Genomic DNA, 19,563 nt, shown 5'->3' on the forward strand with positions numbered 1-19,563 from the left:
GGTAGCCTAGTGGGAGACCCTGTGATAATATGATGAGGTAGCCTAGTGGGAGACCCTGTGATAATATAATGAGGTAGCCTAGTGGGAGACCCTGTGATAATATGATGAGGTAGTCTAGTGGGAGACCCTGTGATAATATGATGAGGTAGCCTAGTGGGAGACCCTGTGATAATATGATGAGGTAGCCTAGTGGGAGACCCTGTGATAATATGATGAGGTAGCCAGGTGGGAGACCCTGTGATAATATGATGAGGTAGCCTAGTGGGAGACCCTGTGATAATCTGATGAGGTAGCCTAGTGGGAGACCCTGTGATAATATGATGAGGTAGCCTAGTGGGAGACCCTGTGATAATATGATGAGGTAGCCTAGTGGGAGACCCTGTGATAATATAATGAGGTAGCCTAGTGGGAGACCCTGTGATAATATAATGAGGTAGCCTAGTGGGAGACCCTGTGATAATATGATGAGGTAACCTAGTGGGCATGGATGGTGTAATTAGCTTTTAGCCAGTGTAATGAAACTCTCTTCGGAACTTTTTTAAAAACCATTGAAAATGCGAGCATTTGAGTATGGACTTTTTAGAACACACTGGGTTATGGTCACTAGCAAAGTACCGGTATTCACCCCCAGCAGAAGAAACAAAGAACTGCATATTTGACCTGTTTTGTTATATTTCATGTAAATCTGAAGACTGATATGTAGAATGCCCTTTGCATCAGTGTCCGTGGGGTTGATTCAATTGATGCTATCGTGTTTTTATACATGCCAGTAATACTTTTCAGACCAAACATTTTGTCCAACCCATCTATTCTTTTTATAGACGGGAAACAGAGTTTGGCTCGCAGGTTACTGGAAAGAACGGACTAAATCTGCATAATAATACGATTCTAGGGCATTAGCCAAAGCTTGCGGCGATAGCAGGGATTGGATCAAAGCCCTCCAAGTGAAAAGAGAGGAACGTGTGGGAGTGGAGATTGATTTGCAGCATTAGAGGTCTCCCTCTTGGTTTGGAAGAGGTGTTTGTTGCATAAATATGTGTCCATTACTCAGATTGTCAAAACCTTTTAATGGCTTCTCCCCTTCTGTATTGTGTAACCTTTACTCAGGAAGGAGTTCTTGATGCATTTAGTTAAGAAAGTAGCTTATTCTTCGTCCTCCCTTAGTGCATGAGCATACAACACTACGAGAGTCTTAAGGTTGTGATTATTCTCGTATCTTATTCCATTTGGCATGACCCCTTTTAAACTAGTTGAACAGCACTGAGATACAGAGATTAAATAGCAAAATGACAGTCCAACACATTTATAAAGATAGGTACAGAACTCAATGTAATCAAGAGGGTTAACAACAACAGCTTTTCCATTTGATAGTGAGTGAAGGACATATTCTTCATATAAGGAGTTTATGTCTTCTGTATTTGTAATGGTTCAGTATTTTCTAAATGGTCTATTGTGACGGGATAGAAGCACTGAAGTTGGACTGTGTCCCATTGGCACTGACTAGGATGTTTGACAGGTCGGTAAAATACATGGTCACGTTACTCCAACCAAGGTAATGCTGTGTGAAACTACATTTGACTAAATGTATGATAACGTTCATGTCTGCAAACGTGATGGAGGAAGATGGATGACATATTGTACCATGGCATGTGATTGTACCATGGCATGTGATTGTAACATGGCATGTGAAACTATCCATTTCAGTTGATAGTTGTGAATGATGTGGTCTCATGTAGTGGTTGTAAAAGTACAGTGTTGCATATGAAAGCACAGTGTGTCTGTTTGCTCTGATAAACAATGATCACATACCTGTGAATCTCCCTGAATAATGGTACATATAAAGAAAAAATCAATGACCTAATATGTCAGTCTGTGATAGGCCAGGATACACAGAGGGTCTTCTCTTTCCTGGCCTCCCCACCAGTTAAAGGGAGGACAGGCAGGGCCACAGTCGAGTACCCTGTGAACACGAGGAAAGATAGCCCAAAGTTCCCTATTCCGAGCTAGGTGCTGTACACATCTGGAGGCCCCTGAGAATGGTCCCCTGATTCTGTTCTCTTCAGGGAAAGACAAGGGAGGGACCCAATCATTAGGTGCCTATACTTCAAAACATTCTCATCCAATTCAGAAACTCAAAAATGTAAAAAATAAAGTAAAAAATGGAAGTAGATCACATGAAAGGCATAAAGGCATGTCTAGTAGAATGGTAGAACGTGTCATTGAGCTAATCAAACCAAAACCAAACTCCCTCTATAGATACTGTAGCTTATAGCTGTGTGCTTTTATCATGTGTGCCTTTCTCGCTCCACTCATTGCAAGCAAAGGTATGTTTACATTTGAAGAAGCTGGTTCAAATCCTGCTCAAGAGGTTGGCAGGGGTGAAGACGCCTTTTTCAGAGGGTTGGGGGGCTATTCTAAAAAAAGCTGATTAAATATGTCTTTGACAGGCAGGCAGGAGAAGATACTACTACTGTTGCCGTGGTGACACATTCATGCTGTTACAGAGACACAAAACATCAATATGTTATAATGGTAAAGCAACTGTGACCTAATTACGATGATTCAGGTACCAAACTGCATGGACAGTTTCTGTGAAGGAAAAATCAAATGAAAATAAACTTTATTATAGATAATGCATTAGTGTGTAGGGCATTATTTTTTAAACAAGTTGAAGCCTCTGTACATATTTGTATTAAAGAACAGTGTTATTGTTGTTGTATTAAAGAAAAGTTCAACAAAAAAAAGTACATAGAGTTAGTGACAAAATCCACAGCCAAGGGTTGTCCTGCTAGACCATTTTTACAGAGATGAGCTATTTTTACCGGCGCTTTTCTAGGCAGTCAGATGATTAATATCCTTTTGGAAATTACAAACTTCCAAAATTACAAGCACTTCCACAATGATAGATAGTAAGGATTTGTGTTACTTTTGTAGAGGTGGTTGTTCCTTTGCTACGATTGTTTTGTAAATCAGGACAACCCTGGGCTATGTGTTCTCTGGGTCTCCTGTTATCTTTTGGAAGTTAACTCTGTAGTTGGGCTGAAATTGTGACTCTGTGTTTGTTCCCATGTTCCTGTGTCAGTGTCATAAACTAGAGAAGTGATGTCAGTTATTGTGGGCGTATCAACCATTTGAATGTTATCAATAAAAAATAAAAAAATATTAATAAAGAATTATAGACAATAGTATCTGTCGCTTGCATTTATTAGTGTGTGTGTGTGTGTTTGTGTTTGGTTTTACTATTCTTGTGGGGACCAGAAGTCCGTCTTCCCACGAATAATAAAACAAGAAAAATTCAGACAACTGGGGAGATTTCGCAGGTCCCCACAAGGAAAAAATGTGTCCAAAACATGTACGCACAGGAGTGTTGTAGAATATTGGACCTTTCATACTTTTCGAATTCTCAGCGTAGCTCAAACAATTTCTCTAACTGTCAACACATTCAAGTGAATAGAGGAGGTTTACCGGATTGTGGGGAATTGCGGTTTCGGGCTGTGCGTCCCCTTGGATCATGGTCTCAGAACCCTGTAGCTATGTCACAATGGGACTCCGGACTTTCGCGCTCTAGCATCTGTGGACTAGGATTTACGCTTAACGTGGTTAGGTTTAGGGTTACAATTAGAGTTAGGGTTAGAATTAGGGTTAGGGAAAATAGGATTTTAATGGGAATCAATTGTTTGGTCCCCACAATGGTAGTAAAACAAACGTGTGAGTGTCTATGTCTATATGTGTGTCTATATGTGTATACACTGTATTCTATGTCTGTGTCTATATGTGTGTAGGTGCTATACACTGTATTCTATGTCTGTGTCTATATGTGTGTAGGTGCCATACACTGTATTCTATGTCTGTGTCTATATGTGTGTAGGTGCCATACACTGTATTCTATGTCTGTGTCTATATGTGTGTAGATGCCATACACTGTATTCTATGTCTGTGTCTATATGTGTGTAGATGCCATACACTGTATTCTATGTCTGTGTCTATATGTGTGTAGGTGCCATACACTGTATTCTATGTCTGTGTCTATATGTGTGTAGGTGCCCTACACTGTATTCTATGTCTGTGTCTATATGTGTGTAGGTGCCATACACTGTATTCTATGTCTGTGTCTATATGTGTGTAGGTGCCATACACTGTATTCTATGTCTGTGTCTATATGTGTGTAGGTGCCATACACTGTATTCTATGTCTGTGTCTATATGTGTGTAGGTGCCATACACTCATTGGAGATTTTAGCATGTAAATCTTGGTGGGGCAAACTCAACAAAGAAAAATGTTTTAGATGAATGCCAGCAAAGCCACTACACAACAACACTTAACAATACATGAATTGCACTATAACGGTGACAAACTGTGCCCTGTTGGGGCCTACATAAAGCTGTCCCAACAGCAGAGCTTTCTTTCCAGCACCATGGAGTGAATCCTTACCACTACTACACCTGGCTGTCAGCGGAGCCTTGTCTGGCAGCTAAACAGTTCATTCAGTCTCATTTACTGCCTTTTTAAAAACCTAGCTGATATGGCTGACCATATCTCCATGGCATATTACATCATTTATGCAGCAGCATATAAGATATTTTTGGACTCACCTTGTTGTGCGCGGCAGTCCTTCGTTGGCAAATTGTCAAAAAAAAAGATTTACAATTGCGAGTTGGATGACTGTTCAAAACGTGTGGTTAGCCACTGTCACTGATTCCTCCAAACAACTCATTGTTGAATTTGCGATTTCCAACTTGTTGTGTAATGTTTATGTCCAATGGCCAATGAGCACCGATCCATTTTATCTATAATTTATCTTCATTATTTATCTTCATATGACAAGCATTAAAAATGATTTGCCAGTAGGTTGTTGACTTGATTCATGATGATGACTGCTAGCTAAGATTTAGAAGTATGATGTTGACATGATCAGTCCAATCAAAGCTACTGTAGATATAACATGATTTGACTTCATTTTATCTGTGGCCAATGACCTTGAGCCTTCTTGGATGGGCACTTCTAATGTAACTCTATGGCAGCACCCAAAGGGCTCATATTCTTGGTGTCTACCCTTACTAAAGGCGGGTGACAGTGTCCCCATGAGTGACAGAACACTGAGCCAATCACGGTGCATTGCTGAGCCAATCACGGTGCAATGCTGAGCCAATCACGGTGCAATGCTCCTATTTTCTGCTGGCCTGCCCCATCACCACAGAAAGCACTGAGATAAGCTGAAACACCTGCATTTTGGAGCTGCCCTGTTTGTATGCGGCTTCACTAACTCAATGATATATAATTGTTTTAAATCGTTTACAAACTGATATGTGACACATATTAATGCCAAAATAACATGCAAAACAGGCAAGCCACCCCCCCCCAAAAAAAATATAATGTGGGGCTCAAAACAGGTGGGGCTCTGCCCTGCCCTGAATGACAGGTCGCCACTGCATACATTGTATGCTGTCTGTGTCTATATGTGTGTAGATGCCATACACTGTAGGCTATGGGTTGCCAGAAATAAAAATAAATTTAAAAAACTCTCTTTTTTTGTTGATTGCCAAAATGGAGGACTATGTTTGATGACAGGTTGCGCACTGACCTGGATGAGCACTGGCCTGGATGAGCACTGGCCTGGATGAGCACTGGCCGGGATGAGCACTGGCCTGGATGAGCACTGGCCTGGATGAGCACCGTCCGGGATGAGCACCGGCCTGGATGAGCACCGGCCTGGATGAGCACCGGCCTGGATGAGCACCGGCCTGGATGAGCACCGGCCTGGATGAGCACTGGCCTGGATGAGCACTGGCCTGGATGAGCACCGGCCTGGATGAGTACCGGCCTGGATGAGCACTGGCCTGGATGAGCACCGGCCTGGATGAGCACTGGCCTGGATGAGCACCGGCCTGGATGAGCACCGGCCTGGATGAGCACTGGCCTGGATGAGCACTGACATCTGCTGGGCTTACATGGAATCTACAAGTAGTAGAAACTCAAAGGTTGTGTTTACTGGGATATTTGAATCAGATATTTCAGTGAGCGGTAGAAATCATATAGGATCTATAAAAATAGAAATGACCATAGACAATTTTTCTTAGGCTGCTATACATATAACAGGACATCATACATACTGTAATCTTGGGGTAGAGGTAGCCTACGACAGACATCATTCAGCTCTGATATGATGTCCTAACTAACAACCCTAACACTCTATATCAGGCGGTGTCAGAGGAAGGCCCTCTATATCAGACGTGTCAGAGGAAGGCCCTCTATATCAGACGGTGTCAGAGGAGGCCCTCTATATCAGGCGGTGTCAGAGGAAGGCCCTCTATATCAGACGGTGTCAGAGAAAGGCCCTCTATATCAGGCGGGGTCAGAGGAAGGCTCGAAAAGTTGCAAAAGACTCCAGCCACCTGAGCCATTGACTGTTCACTCTGCTACCATCCGGCAAATGGTACCGGAGCCTTGGCTCTCGGATCAACAGGCTCCGAGACAGCTTCTAGCCCCTAGCCATAAGACTTCTAATTAGTAAATGAATGGTTACCCGGACTATCAGCACTGACCTTATCTTGCACTGACTTTATGCAAACTCACAAGACTATATATACACACTATACACACTATTCACACACACACACATACACATGCATACACACACATACACTGACACACTCACACAAAACCTGCAGATATTCACATAAATGACATACGCACACAGTCATTATTACAGATGAATGGAAAAACAAACTATATAGGAGGAATACAATTGTTGTGGATGGCATATCAGAGTCTCCACATGAGACCTGGACAGGGAGAACATTTGAAAAATGAGCTCAGAAAAGCTGCAGATGGATCATAGGAAGATTGAGGTGAAGCCACGCCCACACGTCTGGAACACCTGTAACCAGCCCAGGTGACAGACCCAGGCCGATAGTCGTCAAGTTCCTAAGGTTCAAGGACAAGATGGCTGTTCTGGAGAGAGCCAAGAATTCCGACACGACAAGCTCGCTGTCCACCTTCCCTTCCAAAAGTCTGGGAGGAGTGAGAGAGCCAAACATCACACACACACACACACACCCACACACACACACACACACACACACACATACATGTACACGAACACACACTTACACATACACACACATACACACACACACACACACACACACACACACACACACACACACACACACACACACACACACACACACATACACATACACACACACACGTAAACGAACACACACACATACACACACATACACATACATACACACACACACACACACACACACACACACACACACACACACACACACACACACACACACACACACACACACACACACACACACACACACACACACACACACACATTCGATTTTACACTCATAATTTACTGCTGCTCTGTTCTTTATACCTTATTATTATCTATCCTGATACCTAGCCACTTTACCCTGCCTTCAGGTACATATCTACCTCAAATACCTTATTATTACCTATCCTGATGCCTAGTCACTTTACCCTGCCTTCATGTACATATCTACCTCAAATACCTTATTATTATCTATCCTGATGCCTAGTCACTTTACCCTGCCTTCAGGTACATATCTACCTCAAATACCTTATTATTATCTATCCTGATGCCTAGTCACTTATTGTTATCTATCCTGATGCCTAGTCACTTTACCCTGCCTTCATGTACATATCTACCTCAAATACCTTATTATTATCTATCCTGATGCCTAGTCACTTTACCCTGCCTTCATGTACATATCTACCTCAAATACCTTATTATTATCTATCCTGATGCCTAGTCACTTTACCCTGCCTTCATGTACACATCTACCTCAAATACCTTATTATTATCTATCCTGATACCTAGTCACTTATTGTTATCTATCCTGATGCCTAGTCACTTTACCCTGCCTTCATGTACATATCTACCTCAAATACCTTGTACCCCTGCACATTGATCTGGTACTGCCTGTATATAGCTCTGTTTTACTATTTTTATTTATATTATAATTGTTTAACTATGCATCATTGGGAAAGGCTTGTAAGCAAGCATTTCACGGTTTAGACTACACCCGTTGTATTCAGGTTGATAAACCTAACCCTAGTTTAACTTCCACGTCCCAGCTCAACCCTAAACCTATAGCTTCATGTCCACATCATCCCAGCTCAACCCTAAACCTAAAGTTAAGTACAAAACTCGTATTCAACTGATTGGTGTACTATATTAATCAGGAGTGATGAAATGTGAGCCATCATATAGTCTTACAATTTGCTGAAGTTCCTTCTGTAAAAAGAAAGTTATTCTCCACCACATTCACTTTAGCATTGTGCTTGTTTAATTACTATTGTATGTTTAGGCCAAATATTTTCAGAAATTATATTAATCAATACCCAATCAGAACGTTTATTCGATTGTAAAAATATTATTTTTGAAGTGAAAATGTGTTGGATTTACATAACGTGCGTGTGACGTCAGCACGTCGACTGGTTGAAGGTTTACGTCTAGCTAGCAGTGCGCTGTGTGAGCGGTTCCGAACAAAAGCCTGAAGACGAGCAAATCAATAGCAGCAATCGGCATTTTAAAACGAAACAATTGATTATCAAGTTGTAGGTAATTATATATGACAGTTATTTTGGTGTGTATGTGTATTGTCTGTCGTCCTTGCCTTGTACTGAATCTTTGTTTTGCTGTCTGCGTGCGTGGAAGACTCAGATTACGATTGTTGTTGCCTGTTTGTCTTTTTTCAGATTTCCAATGTGACAACCAATTTTTTTTTTTAACTATGTAGATAGTAACCAAGCCTTTTAAATGACATGTGTTTGCTCATATGTTGTTGATATTTTCTGGTCAGAGTTGGATTGGGGAAGACTTTTCTCTTAAACCCAAGGCACAGGTCCGTCAGGTTCTACAGCGCCATCCTATGGTCGTGTTTTTGTCATATCTGAAACATTTGTACCTAATGTTATTCTGAACTAGTTATTACCATCGAGGAAAATGTTATCCTACATTTCACACTTTATTTATTGTGCTTGCATGACTCATTTGACAATCAAACACAATGTCTCTTGGGCATCAAAGGAACCAGGCATCATTCAAGTGGCCAGGCTCCTTTCTTCTCTATTGCTTTATGACAGCAGGCCCACTCAACATTTGGCTGTCGTTCACAGGGTCAAGCCACAGGTACAGCGATCACACCTAAGGTGTCGAGGAAGACTTTTTAAGTAGTTCTTTCAGTATTGCCCATTAGAATGCAAAAAGGGATGGCTGGTTTAATCTGGAATTTACAAAATATGACATGGAGGAGGATGTTATGTTGAAGTTTTTTAGTTAAAGTGGTCGCAATGCAAGAGACTCTTTTGAATTCAATTGCAGATAACTTAACCATTTATTTTCTTCAGTTAAAGGCCCAGAAGTGACCCTTCTCTCCAGCTAAGATGGGAGGAGCTGTGAGCGCTGGGGAGGATAATGACGAGTTGATTGACAACCTGAAGGAGGCACACTACATCCGTTCGGACCTGGTGGAGCGGGCCTTCAGGGCCATCGACCGGGCCGACTACTACCTGGAGGAGTACCGTGACAGCGCCTACAAGGACCTGGCCTGGAGGCACGGCAACATCCACCTCTCAGCCCCCTGTATCTACTCAGAGGTGATGGAGGCCCTGGACCTGCACCCTGGCTTGTCCTTCCTCAACCTGGGCAGTGGGACTGGGTACCTCAGCACTATGGTGGGCCTCATACTGGGTGAGTTTCTGTAGCAGACGGTACCACCACTCTGGGCCTCATACTGGGTGAGTTACTGTAGCAGACGGTACCACCACTCTGGGCCTCATACTGGGTGAGTTACTGTAGCAGACGGTACCACCACTCTGGGTGAGTTACTGTAGCAGACGGTACCACCACTCTGGGTCTCATACTGGGTGAGTTTCTGTAGCAGACGGTACCACCACTCTGGGCCTCATACTGGGTGAGTTTCTGTAGCAGACGGTACCACCACTCTGGGTCTCATACTGGGTGAGTTTCTGTAGCAGACGGTACCACCACTCTGGGCCTCATACTGGGTGAGTTACTGTAGCAGACGGTACCACCACTCTGGGTCTCATACTGGGTGAGTTACTGTAGCAGACGGTACCTCAGCACTATGGTGGGCCTCATACTGGGTGAGTTACTGTAGCAGACGGTACCACCACTCTGGGTCTCATACTGGGTGAGTTTCTGTAGCAGACGGTACCACCACTCTGGGTCTCATACTGGGTGAGTTACTGTAGCAGACGGTACCACCACTCTGGGTCTCATACTGGGTGAGTTACTGTAGCAGACGGTACCACCACTCTGGGTCTCATACTGGGTGAGTTTCTGTAGCAGACGGTACCACCACTCTGGGTCTCATACTGGGTGAGTTACTGTAGCAGACGGTACCACCACTCTGGGTCTCATACTGGGTGAGTTACTGTAGCAGACGGTACCACCACTCTGGGTCTCATACTGGGTGAGTTACTGTAGCAGACGGTACCACCACTCTGGGTCTCATACTGGGTGAGTTACTGTAGCAGACGGTACCACCACTCTGGGCCTCATACTGGGTGAGTTACTGTAGCAGACGGTACCACCACTCTGGGCCTCATACTGGGTGAGTTACTGTAGCAGACGGTACCACCACTCTGGGTGAGTTACTGTAGCAGACGGTACCACCACTCTGGGCCTCATACTGGGTGAGTTACTGTAGCAGACGGTACCACCACTCTGGGCCTCATACTGGGTGAGTTACTGTAGCAGACGGTACCACCACTCTGGGTGAGTTACTGTAGCAGACGGTACCACCACTCTGGGCCTCATACTGGGTGAGTTACTGTAGCAGACGGTACCACCACTCTGGGTCTCATACTGGGTGAGTTACTGTAGCAGACGGTACCACCACTCTGGGTCTCATACTGGGTGAGTTACTGTAGCAGACGGTACCACCACTGGGTGAGTTACTGTAGCAGACGGTACCACCACTCTGGGTCTCATACTGGGTGAGTTTCTGTAGCAGACGGTACCACCACTCTGGGCCTCATACTGGGTGAGTTACTGTAGCAGACGGTACCACCACTCTGGGTCTCATACTGGGTGAGTTACTGTAGCAGACGATACCACCACTCTGGGCCTCATACTGGGTGAGTTACTGTAGCAGACGGTACCACCACTCTGGGCCTCATACTGGGTTAGTTACTGTAGCAGACGGTACCACCACTCTGGGTGAGTTACTGTAGCAGACGGTACCACCACTCTGGGTCTCATACTGGGTGAGTTACTGTAGCAGACGGTACCACCACTCTGGGTCTCATACTGGGTGAGTTACTGTAGCAGACGATACCACCACTCTGGGCCTCATACTGGGTGAGTTACTGTAGCAGACGGTACCACCACTCTGGGTCTCATACTGGGTGAGTTACTGTAGCAGACGGTACCACCACTCTGGGCCTCATACTGGGTGAGTTACTGTAGCAGACGGTACCACCACTCTGGGTCTCATACTGGGTGAGTTACTGTAGCAGACGGTACCACCACTCTGGGTCTCATACTGGGTGAGTTACTGTAGCAGACGGTACCACCACTCTGGGCCTCATACTGGGTGAGTTACTGTAGCAGACGGTACCACCACTCTGGGTCTCATACTGGGTGAGTTACTGTAGCAGACGGTACCACCACTCTGGGCCTCATACTGGGTGAGTTACTGTAGCAGACGGTACCACCACTCTGGGCCTCATACTGGGTGAGTTACTGTAGCAGACGGTACCACCACTCTGGGCCTCATACTGGGTGAGTTACTGTAGCAGACGGTACCACCACTCTGGGCCTCATACTGGGTGAGTTACTGTAGCAGACGGTACCACCACTCTGGGTCTCATACTGGGTGAGTTACTGTAGCAGACGGTACCACCACTCTGGGCCTCATACTGGGTGAGTTACTGTAGCAGACGGTACCACCACTCTGGGTCTCATACTGGGTGAGTTACTGTAGCAGACGGTACCACCACTCTGGGTCTCATACTGGGTGAGTTACTGTAGCAGACGGTACCACCACTCTGGGCCTTATTGGGACTGGAAATGGGAAATCAGCAGGCCAACTGATTGGGAAAGTGTATTTTCTTTATTAGAATTCATTGTGGATTGTACAGAGCTCACATGGTTGTTCTCCTGGTTCCAGGTCCATTTGGTGTGAACCATGGGGTGGAGCTGCATGCTGATGTGATTGAGTATGCTTACCAGAAGCTAGACTACTTCATCAAAACCAGCGAAAGCTTTGACAAGTGAGACACTTTACCTCTGATTTCCTTCCCCATCTAGAGCTGTCTGTCTGTCTGTCTGTCTGTCTGTCTGTCTGTCTGTCTGTCTGTCTGTCTGTCTGTCTGTCTGTCTGTCTGTCTGTCTCAGTGACTTGTTGAATATCAGGTTAGAGTTTTTATGTGTAGCCTGTATATGCATTTTTTTAGTCTTTTGTTTATGCTGTATTTGTGTTTTTTAGGTTTGAGTTCTGCGAGCCCTCCTTTGTGGCGGGGAACTGCCTGGAGATCCCCTCTGAGAGCAGGCAGTATGACAGGGTGTATTGTGGGGCGGGAGTGCAGAGAGACCATGAAGAATACATGATGAACCTGCTGAAGGTGGGGGGTATTCTGGTACTGCCTCTAGAGGAGAAGGTGTGTATAACCACTCACACTGAAATACATACATGTAGTTTAAATGAGTACTATTACCGGACCCTTACACAACAAGGATGTACCCTAACTGTTTTACTCAGGCCTCCTTTCCAGCATTGGGGAACATACTGCACCCCCCCATGTCTATTTCTACAGGCACAAGCACTGTTCATAACACACACTGTTCACACCCCTCTGGTTGGTGGAGAGAAAATGTATCAGGTTTAAATCCCATTGTCTTCCAATTCTCTGCATTCTATCAGCTGACATGGGCTCATTGATCTGGACATTTCTCTAATGGTCTGTAATGACATGACAAGAGGAACTGATGATGTACTACCCAACTACAAAATGTCACCTTGTGCGTTCTACTATTACAACTTTCAACAGTAAATAAAAAGCTGGACTGAGTACCTTAAAATAAATAAAACATGTCTTTATTTATTTTTTTAAAAAAATTGGGGGGGGGGGAGAGTTTGAGAACCACTGCTCTAATGTACCCTCTTGTTGTGCCCTTATAACCTCTTGTTGTGCCCTTATAACCTCTTGTTTTGCCCTTATAACCTCTTGTTCTCCCCTTTATAACCTCTTGTTCTCCCCTTTATAACCTCTTGTTGTGCCCTTATAACCTCTTGTTGTGCCCTTATAACCTCTTGTTGTGCCCTTATAACCTCTTGTTTTGCCCTCATAACCTCTTGTTCTCCCCTTTATAACCTCTTGTTCTCCCCTTTATAACCTCTTGTTGTGCCCTTATAACCTCTTGTTGTGCCCTTATAACCTCTTGTTGTGCCCTTATAACCTCTTGTTCTCCCCTTTATAACCTCTTGTTGTGCCCTTATAACCTCTTGTTCTCCCCTTTATAACCTCTTGTTCTCCCCTTATAACCTCTTGTTGTGCCCTTATAACCTCTTGTTCTCCCCTTTATAACCTCTTGTTTTGCCCTTTCTAGCTAACCAAGATCACGCGTACAGGCCAGAGCAGCTGGGAGACCAAAAAGATCATTGCTGTGTCCTTCGCTCCCCTGGTGCTCCCCAAAGATTACACCAGTAACATCAAACCCAAGACCGCCCCACTACGTGAGTGCCTCATCAGTTTGTTATACATGGGAGTCAGTTCAAAGGACATGACTCACCAGACCGATTGTCGCTCTGCATAGTACGGGGGCCGTTCGCTTGCTTTTGGTACGGCGTGTTATAAGGACTACCTGTCGTTGCCGACTGACAGCCGTCATTTCGCACATTTTTACATGTAGAATCGGTCTGCAAATTTCTACCGGCACTGTTCAGAGGTGCTGAGTACTCTCGGCCGGCAGACACTCGGCCATCCTAGTGATCTGTCCGCGCCTTTTTAAAAAAAGAGTTGAGTGACGATAGAAAACCAAAAAATAATTGTCACCATGGAAAGAATACTCACGTTAACCGTTTTCTAACTTTCCCATCATTCTCTGTGTCCTTTCCTTTCGATCGTCTCTCTGGTGACCCACGGAGCAGCCATGTTTGAGGTGCGGACGCTGCAGGAGCTGGCTCGTATAGCCATCCGCCACACCCTGAGAGTGACCACGGACAGCGGGGAGGGTCAGCCACGGGGCCGGGGCTCTTTTGGAGGAGGCAGGGGCCTGGGGGTCAGTGGGCTCCACAAGTACGGCCCTCGCTTTAAACGCCGGCGCATTCATCGGCGCCACTGCAACTCTGTGGTACTGAGCAGTGCCCTCCCTATCTCCGCCCCCCTGGACAACAACAATAACCGCGGGGGCCAGGAGGAGGAGCAGGGAAGGGCAACCCGGGGAGCGGGTGAGGAGGAGGAGGAGGCTGCGGAGGAGGAAGCAGAGGAGGAAGCAGAGAGGGAGACGGGGGAGCTTCTCCGGGCAGAGCCACCTATAAACATCCTGAGAGAGAGGATTCTCTGTCTGCCCCTCCCGGAGCCTCTGAAGATGTACCTGCTGTACTACCGGGAGAAATGACTTGTCCACAGATACAACTAACAGCAGAAAACAACCAAGCCTTGGGCTTCTACAACCCCTGACCCCTACCACTCTTCTAGGCAGGGCAACAGGCCCCCTGTTACTGACTCACTGACTGGGTCTGTATCGTTTACTGACTCACTGACTGGGTCTGTATCGTTTACTGACTCACTGACTGGGTCTGTATCGTTTACTGACTCACTGACTGGGTCTGTATCGTTTACTGACTCACTGACTGGGTCTGTATCGTTTACTGACTCACTGACTGGGTCTGTATCCCTCTTGTCCTCTACATCATCCTCTCTCTCTCTCTGTGTGTGTTTTTCTTACTCAATGCCTTTCCTGTATGTGTAAGAAGCATACATATTTGACCATTGTAATGGTAAGGGTTTCACCTCTGTGATAGAAAGGCTCCCTGGGAATCTGTAGCTTAGCTTTCTCAATGGCACAGATAGCTTTCTCTGACAGACAAACAGATCCATTTTTGTTGCAGTAGTTGGGAGAGGAGGATATTTGTGAGAGAAAACATTTATTTAATTTTTTTCCCATTTTAACTCGAGGGTTGGGTGGGTGTGAGTTTGATCTATCATTCTGTGCTGTGATTGAGCCCTGGACATATGGTGGTGTCTGTTATCTTGTTGGAAGACTTCTTATTGGATGTTAAGTGTAGCCACAGGTTCCAGAGCACGTTGGTTCAGGTCTTAACTAAAGGTAAACCACTGGAAGAACCACTGGATATTGCGTCTGAGCCAGAGGAGAAATGGTTTGTAATTTCAGTCGTGTCCAGAAGCCAGAGAGACTTTGTTTGGCATAGTGGACAGGGATTTGAGACCACACAGCTGGGATTTTCCCTATTAAACCCCCCCCCCCCCAAGTTCCCATAACATCATAGATCTGTTCAGGGGAGCTGTTTGTGTGGAGTTGGAACTCTGTAAATAAACAGAGCTTGTACAATGAGTATCAGGTAGGATTCCACAGTGAGGCCATTTTGTTTTTGATATTGCAAATAGCAACATTGGTCTGAGTGGAGCTGGTAGAGGTGCCTGTTGAAGACGTGTGGTGTGGAGCTGGTAGAGGTGCCTGTTGAAGACGTGTGGTGTGGGGCTGGTAGAGGTGCCTGTTGAAGACGTGTGGGGCTGGTAGAGGTGCCTGTTGAAGACGTGGGGTGTGGGGCTGGTAGAGGTGCCTGTTGAAGACGTGTGGTGTGGGGCTGGTAGAGGTGCCTGTTGAAGACGTGGGGTGTGGGGCTGGTAGAGGTGCCTGTTGAAGACGTGTGGTGTGGGGCTGGTAGAGGTGCCTGTTGAAGACGTGTGGTGTGGGGCTGGTAGAGGTGCCTGTTGAAGACGTGTGGTGTGGAGCTGGTAGAGGTGCCTGTTGAAGACGTGTGGTGTGGAGCTGGTAGAGGTGCCTGTTGAAGACGTGTGGTGTGGAGCTGGTAGAGGTGCCTGTTGAAGACGTGGGGCTGGTAGAGGTGCCTGTTGAAGACGTGTGGTGTGGGGCTGGTAGAGGTGCCTGTTGAAGACGTGGGGTGTGGGGCTGGTAGAGGTGCCTGTTGAAGACGTGGGGTGTGGGGCTGGTAGAGGTGCCTGTTGAAGACGTGGGGTGTGGGGCTGGTAGAGGTGCCTGTTGAAGACGTGTGGTGTGGGGCTGGTAGAGGTGCCTGTTGAAGACGTGTGGTGTGGGGCTGGTAGAGGTGCCTGTTGAAGACGTGTGGTGTGGAGCTGGTAGAGGTGCCTGTTGAAGACGTGTGGTGTGGAGCTGGTAGAGGTGCCTGTTGAAGACGTGTGGTGTGGGGCTGGTAGAGGTGCCTGTTGAAGACGTGTGGTGTGGGGCTGGTAGAGGTGCCTGTTGAAGACGTGTGGTGTGGGGCTGGTAGAGGTGCCTGTTGAAGACGTGTGGGGCTGGTAGAGGTGCCTGTTGAAGATGTGTGGTGTGGAGCTGGTAGAGGTGCCTGTTGAAGACGTGTGGTGTGGGGCTGGTAGAGGTGCCTGTTGAAGACGTGTGGTGTGGGGCTGGTAGAGGTGCCTGTTAAAGACGTGTGGTGTGGGGCTGGTAGAGGTGCCTGTTGAAGACGTGTGGTGTGGGGCTGGTAGAGGTGCCTGTTGAAGACGTGTGGGGCTGGTAGAGGTGCCTGTTGAAGACGTGTGGGGCTGGTAGAGGTGCCTGTTGAAGACGTGTGGTGTGGGGCTGGTAGAGGTGCCTGTTGAAGACGTGTGGTGTGGAGCTGGTAGAGGTGTCTGTTGAAGACGTGTGGTGTGGGGCTGGTAGAGGTGCCTGTTGAAGACGTGGGGTGTGGGGCTGGTAGAGGTGCCTGTTGAAGACGTGTGGGGCTGGTAGAGGTGCCTGTTGAAGACGTGTGGTGTGGGGCTGGTAGAGGTGCCTGTTGAAGACGTGGGGTGTGGGGCTGGTAGAGGTGCCTGTTGAAGACATGTGGTGTGGAGCTGGTAGAGGTGCCTGTTGAAGACGTGTGGTGTGGGGCTGGTAGAGGTGCCTGTTGAAGACGTGTGGGGCTGGTAGAGGTGCCTGTTGAAGACGTGTGGGGCTGGTAGAGGTGCCTGTTGAAGACGTGTGGTGTGGGGCTGGTAGAGGTGCCTGTTGAAGACGTGTGGTGTGGGGCTGGTAGAGGTGCCTGTTGAAGACATGTGGTGTGGGGCTGGTAGAGGTGCCTGTTGAAGACGTGTGGTGTGGGGCTGGTAGAGGTGCCTGTTGAAGACGTGTGGTGTGGGGCTGGTAGAGGTGCCTGTTGAAGACGTGTGGTGTGGGGCTGGTAGAGGTGCCTGTTGAAGACGTGTGGTGTGGAGCTGGTAGAGGTGCCTGAAACTGTTGTCTGAAACTGTTGACCTACAGTATGATGAGTGTGGTTTAGAGACATATCTAAAGTGATGCTATTGGTTGCCTCTATTCTGTTAGCTGGTTGACCTTGGTAGACTGGCAGTGAAGACTAGGTGTGTTTTTGAGAGTCAGCATTCCAGAGAATAACTGGTATGATATGACTATGAGAATAACTGGTATGATATGACTTCTGGACTATGATATGATCAAGTCCAGAAGACGTTTCAGTTTCAACATGATCATGAGACTAAGGTTGGCAATGCTTCTTCAATTATGACGGATTCTGCTCATTTCCAAAATCAAAAGCACCTACTAAAGATAAAAAGAGAATTTAATGTTTAGTAGATTTATTTTCCAAGAGGTCCTATGAATATTTCTTAGCTCGTCCGTGTTGGGTTCAGTGGCATTTTTAATTCTGTCAATTCGGGGGGGAATAAATGTAAAATTTGATTCATAGGTAGGCTTAAATTGAGTTGAATTTCATTAGCTTCTGAATTGATTGTATAAAGGTGAAATTGACTTTGACATGTACGTTTATCTTAATATGCTCATTTGGTTTACTCCACAATCAGCAGTGAAAGCTTGCAGAGGATCATGTTTTTTTCCCTACATACTAGTTGTTTTCCTATTGGTCGAAAACAGCATGATTGGGGGGGAGAAATGTAAACAATAATTTTTTTTACTGGTTGATGATGCTAATTCATTTTGTTGATGTATGAAGGTTTGCTTATCTTTTCTCATGTCATTCAAAACTATTTGTTTAGTTAATATACATTTTGAAGTGGAGTTTAGTGGTGTTCATCAGCACATGGAACATTGTGTGTGTGTGTGTGTGTGTGTGTGTAGTATTTGGTTTGTAATGCAACAGGAAAATTAAAAACGGACTAAAATATATTTTTTTTAGATCATAATCGCTACAGACCTGGATGTTTTAACCTTTCACCCTTCAGTGCCAAACCTTCAGTATGTCGCATGAAACTTACATTCTAGTTGAAACTATTCTGATTTGTCCTTTTTAATAGAACATTTGGAAAGATGAACGCTTTCTCATTGATGAAATGATCGATAAATCTTTATAGGGACTTGGCCAGGCAGATTGCTTTGGTCGTCCGACTGTGTAACAGTACACGTCTTTTGAGTTTTGTCACGTTACTTTTCAATATTGTGGTAGATGACAATAAAGGTCTTAAATCTTTCCCAGTCTGCCTTTATTCTGCGCTGTAGAACCATTCCTTTGGCTTCTTTGAATATTTCTTATTTTTTTTAGTTCTGTCAAAGGTTATCATTTTGTGAATGTATGTGTTGTACTTCAGCAGTGTTTAAGGATGTTTTGGAATTTGAGCTGTACTATTGAATGCTGTTAATAAAATCATTTATGCAAAGTTGAATGTATAGCATATGATAATGTATAGCACTTTAGTTATTTAAACACCAGATTGTCATTTTAAATGAACATGGAACAATGTGTAATTAAGTCTTTATTAAAAGAAATGTACAAGAAAATGAGGACTTCTGCATTCCTAGTCAGCACCAGATTGTAGTGCACCAGCACACTTAACTTGGCTAAAACAATATCAGAGATTCATCTCAGTCAAACGTCTTCTACACAGATACATGGATTCTGGATGTGGTGCGGTAAAATGTAGGGATTATCAAGCAAATTAAGACATTCACATTTAACAAATTCTATGGCTTGGTGACAATTGATAAGATTTCTCGAAAATCATGCAATATGTAGTGTAATTGTCAGCTTTCATAAGATCAGAGAAGTAATTTAATCAGGGGATAAAGATTCTCATGGCAAATGTACACAGTGTACAAAAGCATTAGGAACACCTGCTCTTTCCATGAGTCTGACCAGCTGAAAGCTATGATCACTTGTTAAATCCACTTCAATCAGTGTAGATGAAGGGGAGGAGACAGGTTAAAGAAGGATTTAAGTCTTGAGATCTGGATGGTGTGAATGGGCAAGACGAGAGCCTTTGAACAGGGTATGGTAGTAGGTGCCAGGCACACCGGTTTGTGTCAAGAACTGCAACGCTGCTGGGTTTTTCACAACAGTTTCCCGTGTGTATCAAGAATGGTCCACCACCCAA

The 19,563-nt window shown here is 45.4% G+C and overlaps 1 protein-coding gene and 1 long non-coding RNA gene across 4 annotated transcripts; both read left to right on the plus strand.

The window, feature by feature from the left end:
- Nucleotides 1-3,140, plus strand: LOC115165362 (uncharacterized). Its single transcript, XR_003870135.1, has 2 exons — nucleotides 1-109; nucleotides 470-3,140. It is a non-coding gene; the product is annotated as an uncharacterized LOC115165362 (long non-coding RNA).
- Nucleotides 3,141-8,482: 5,342 nt separating this feature from the next.
- On the plus strand, nucleotides 8,483-18,855 carry LOC115165364 (protein-L-isoaspartate O-methyltransferase domain-containing protein 2). Of its 3 annotated transcripts, XR_003870136.1 has the most exons (9): nucleotides 8,483-8,608; nucleotides 9,397-9,739; nucleotides 12,186-12,288; nucleotides 12,504-12,675; nucleotides 13,625-13,751; nucleotides 14,166-15,748; nucleotides 15,818-15,854; nucleotides 16,795-16,868; nucleotides 17,446-18,855. XR_003870136.1 is itself a non-coding variant. In XM_029718443.1 (6 exons), the coding sequence occupies exons 2-6, from the start codon at nucleotides 9,433-9,435 to the stop codon at nucleotides 14,633-14,635; spliced, it is 1,179 nt and encodes a 392-aa protein (XP_029574303.1). In that variant the 5' UTR covers nucleotides 8,483-8,604; nucleotides 9,397-9,432; the 3' UTR covers nucleotides 14,636-15,516. The 3 variants fall into 3 exon arrangements, 1 of the variants encoding a protein (XP_029574303.1); XM_029718443.1 differs by lacking the exons at nucleotides 15,818-15,854; nucleotides 16,795-16,868; nucleotides 17,446-18,855 and having other exon boundaries at nucleotides 8,483-8,604; nucleotides 14,166-15,516; XR_003870137.1 differs by lacking the exons at nucleotides 8,483-8,608; nucleotides 9,397-9,739; nucleotides 12,186-12,288; ... (3 more) ...; nucleotides 15,818-15,854; nucleotides 17,446-18,855 and adding an exon at nucleotides 15,881-16,143 and having other exon boundaries at nucleotides 16,795-16,920.
- The last annotated feature ends 708 nt before the right edge of the window (nucleotides 18,856-19,563 follow it).

The sequence above is a fragment of the Salmo trutta genome, chromosome 28 (genome assembly GCF_901001165.1).
Source record: "Salmo trutta chromosome 28, fSalTru1.1, whole genome shotgun sequence".
NCBI classification, from domain to species: Eukaryota; Metazoa; Chordata; class Actinopteri; order Salmoniformes; family Salmonidae; genus Salmo; species Salmo trutta.

Coding starts and splice junctions, on each gene's coding strand:
- LOC115165364 (XM_029718443.1), top strand. CDS start 9,433: ATGGGAGGAGCTGTGAGCGCTGGGGAGGATAATGACGAGTTGATTGAC. Junction 12,289..12,503: donor ACCAGCGAAAGCTTTGACAA/GTGAGACACTTT, acceptor TGTGTTTTTTAG/GTTTGAGTTCTGCGAGCCCT. Junction 13,752..14,165: donor ACCCAAGACCGCCCCACTAC/GTGAGTGCCTCA, acceptor CCCACGGAGCAG/CCATGTTTGAGGTGCGGACG.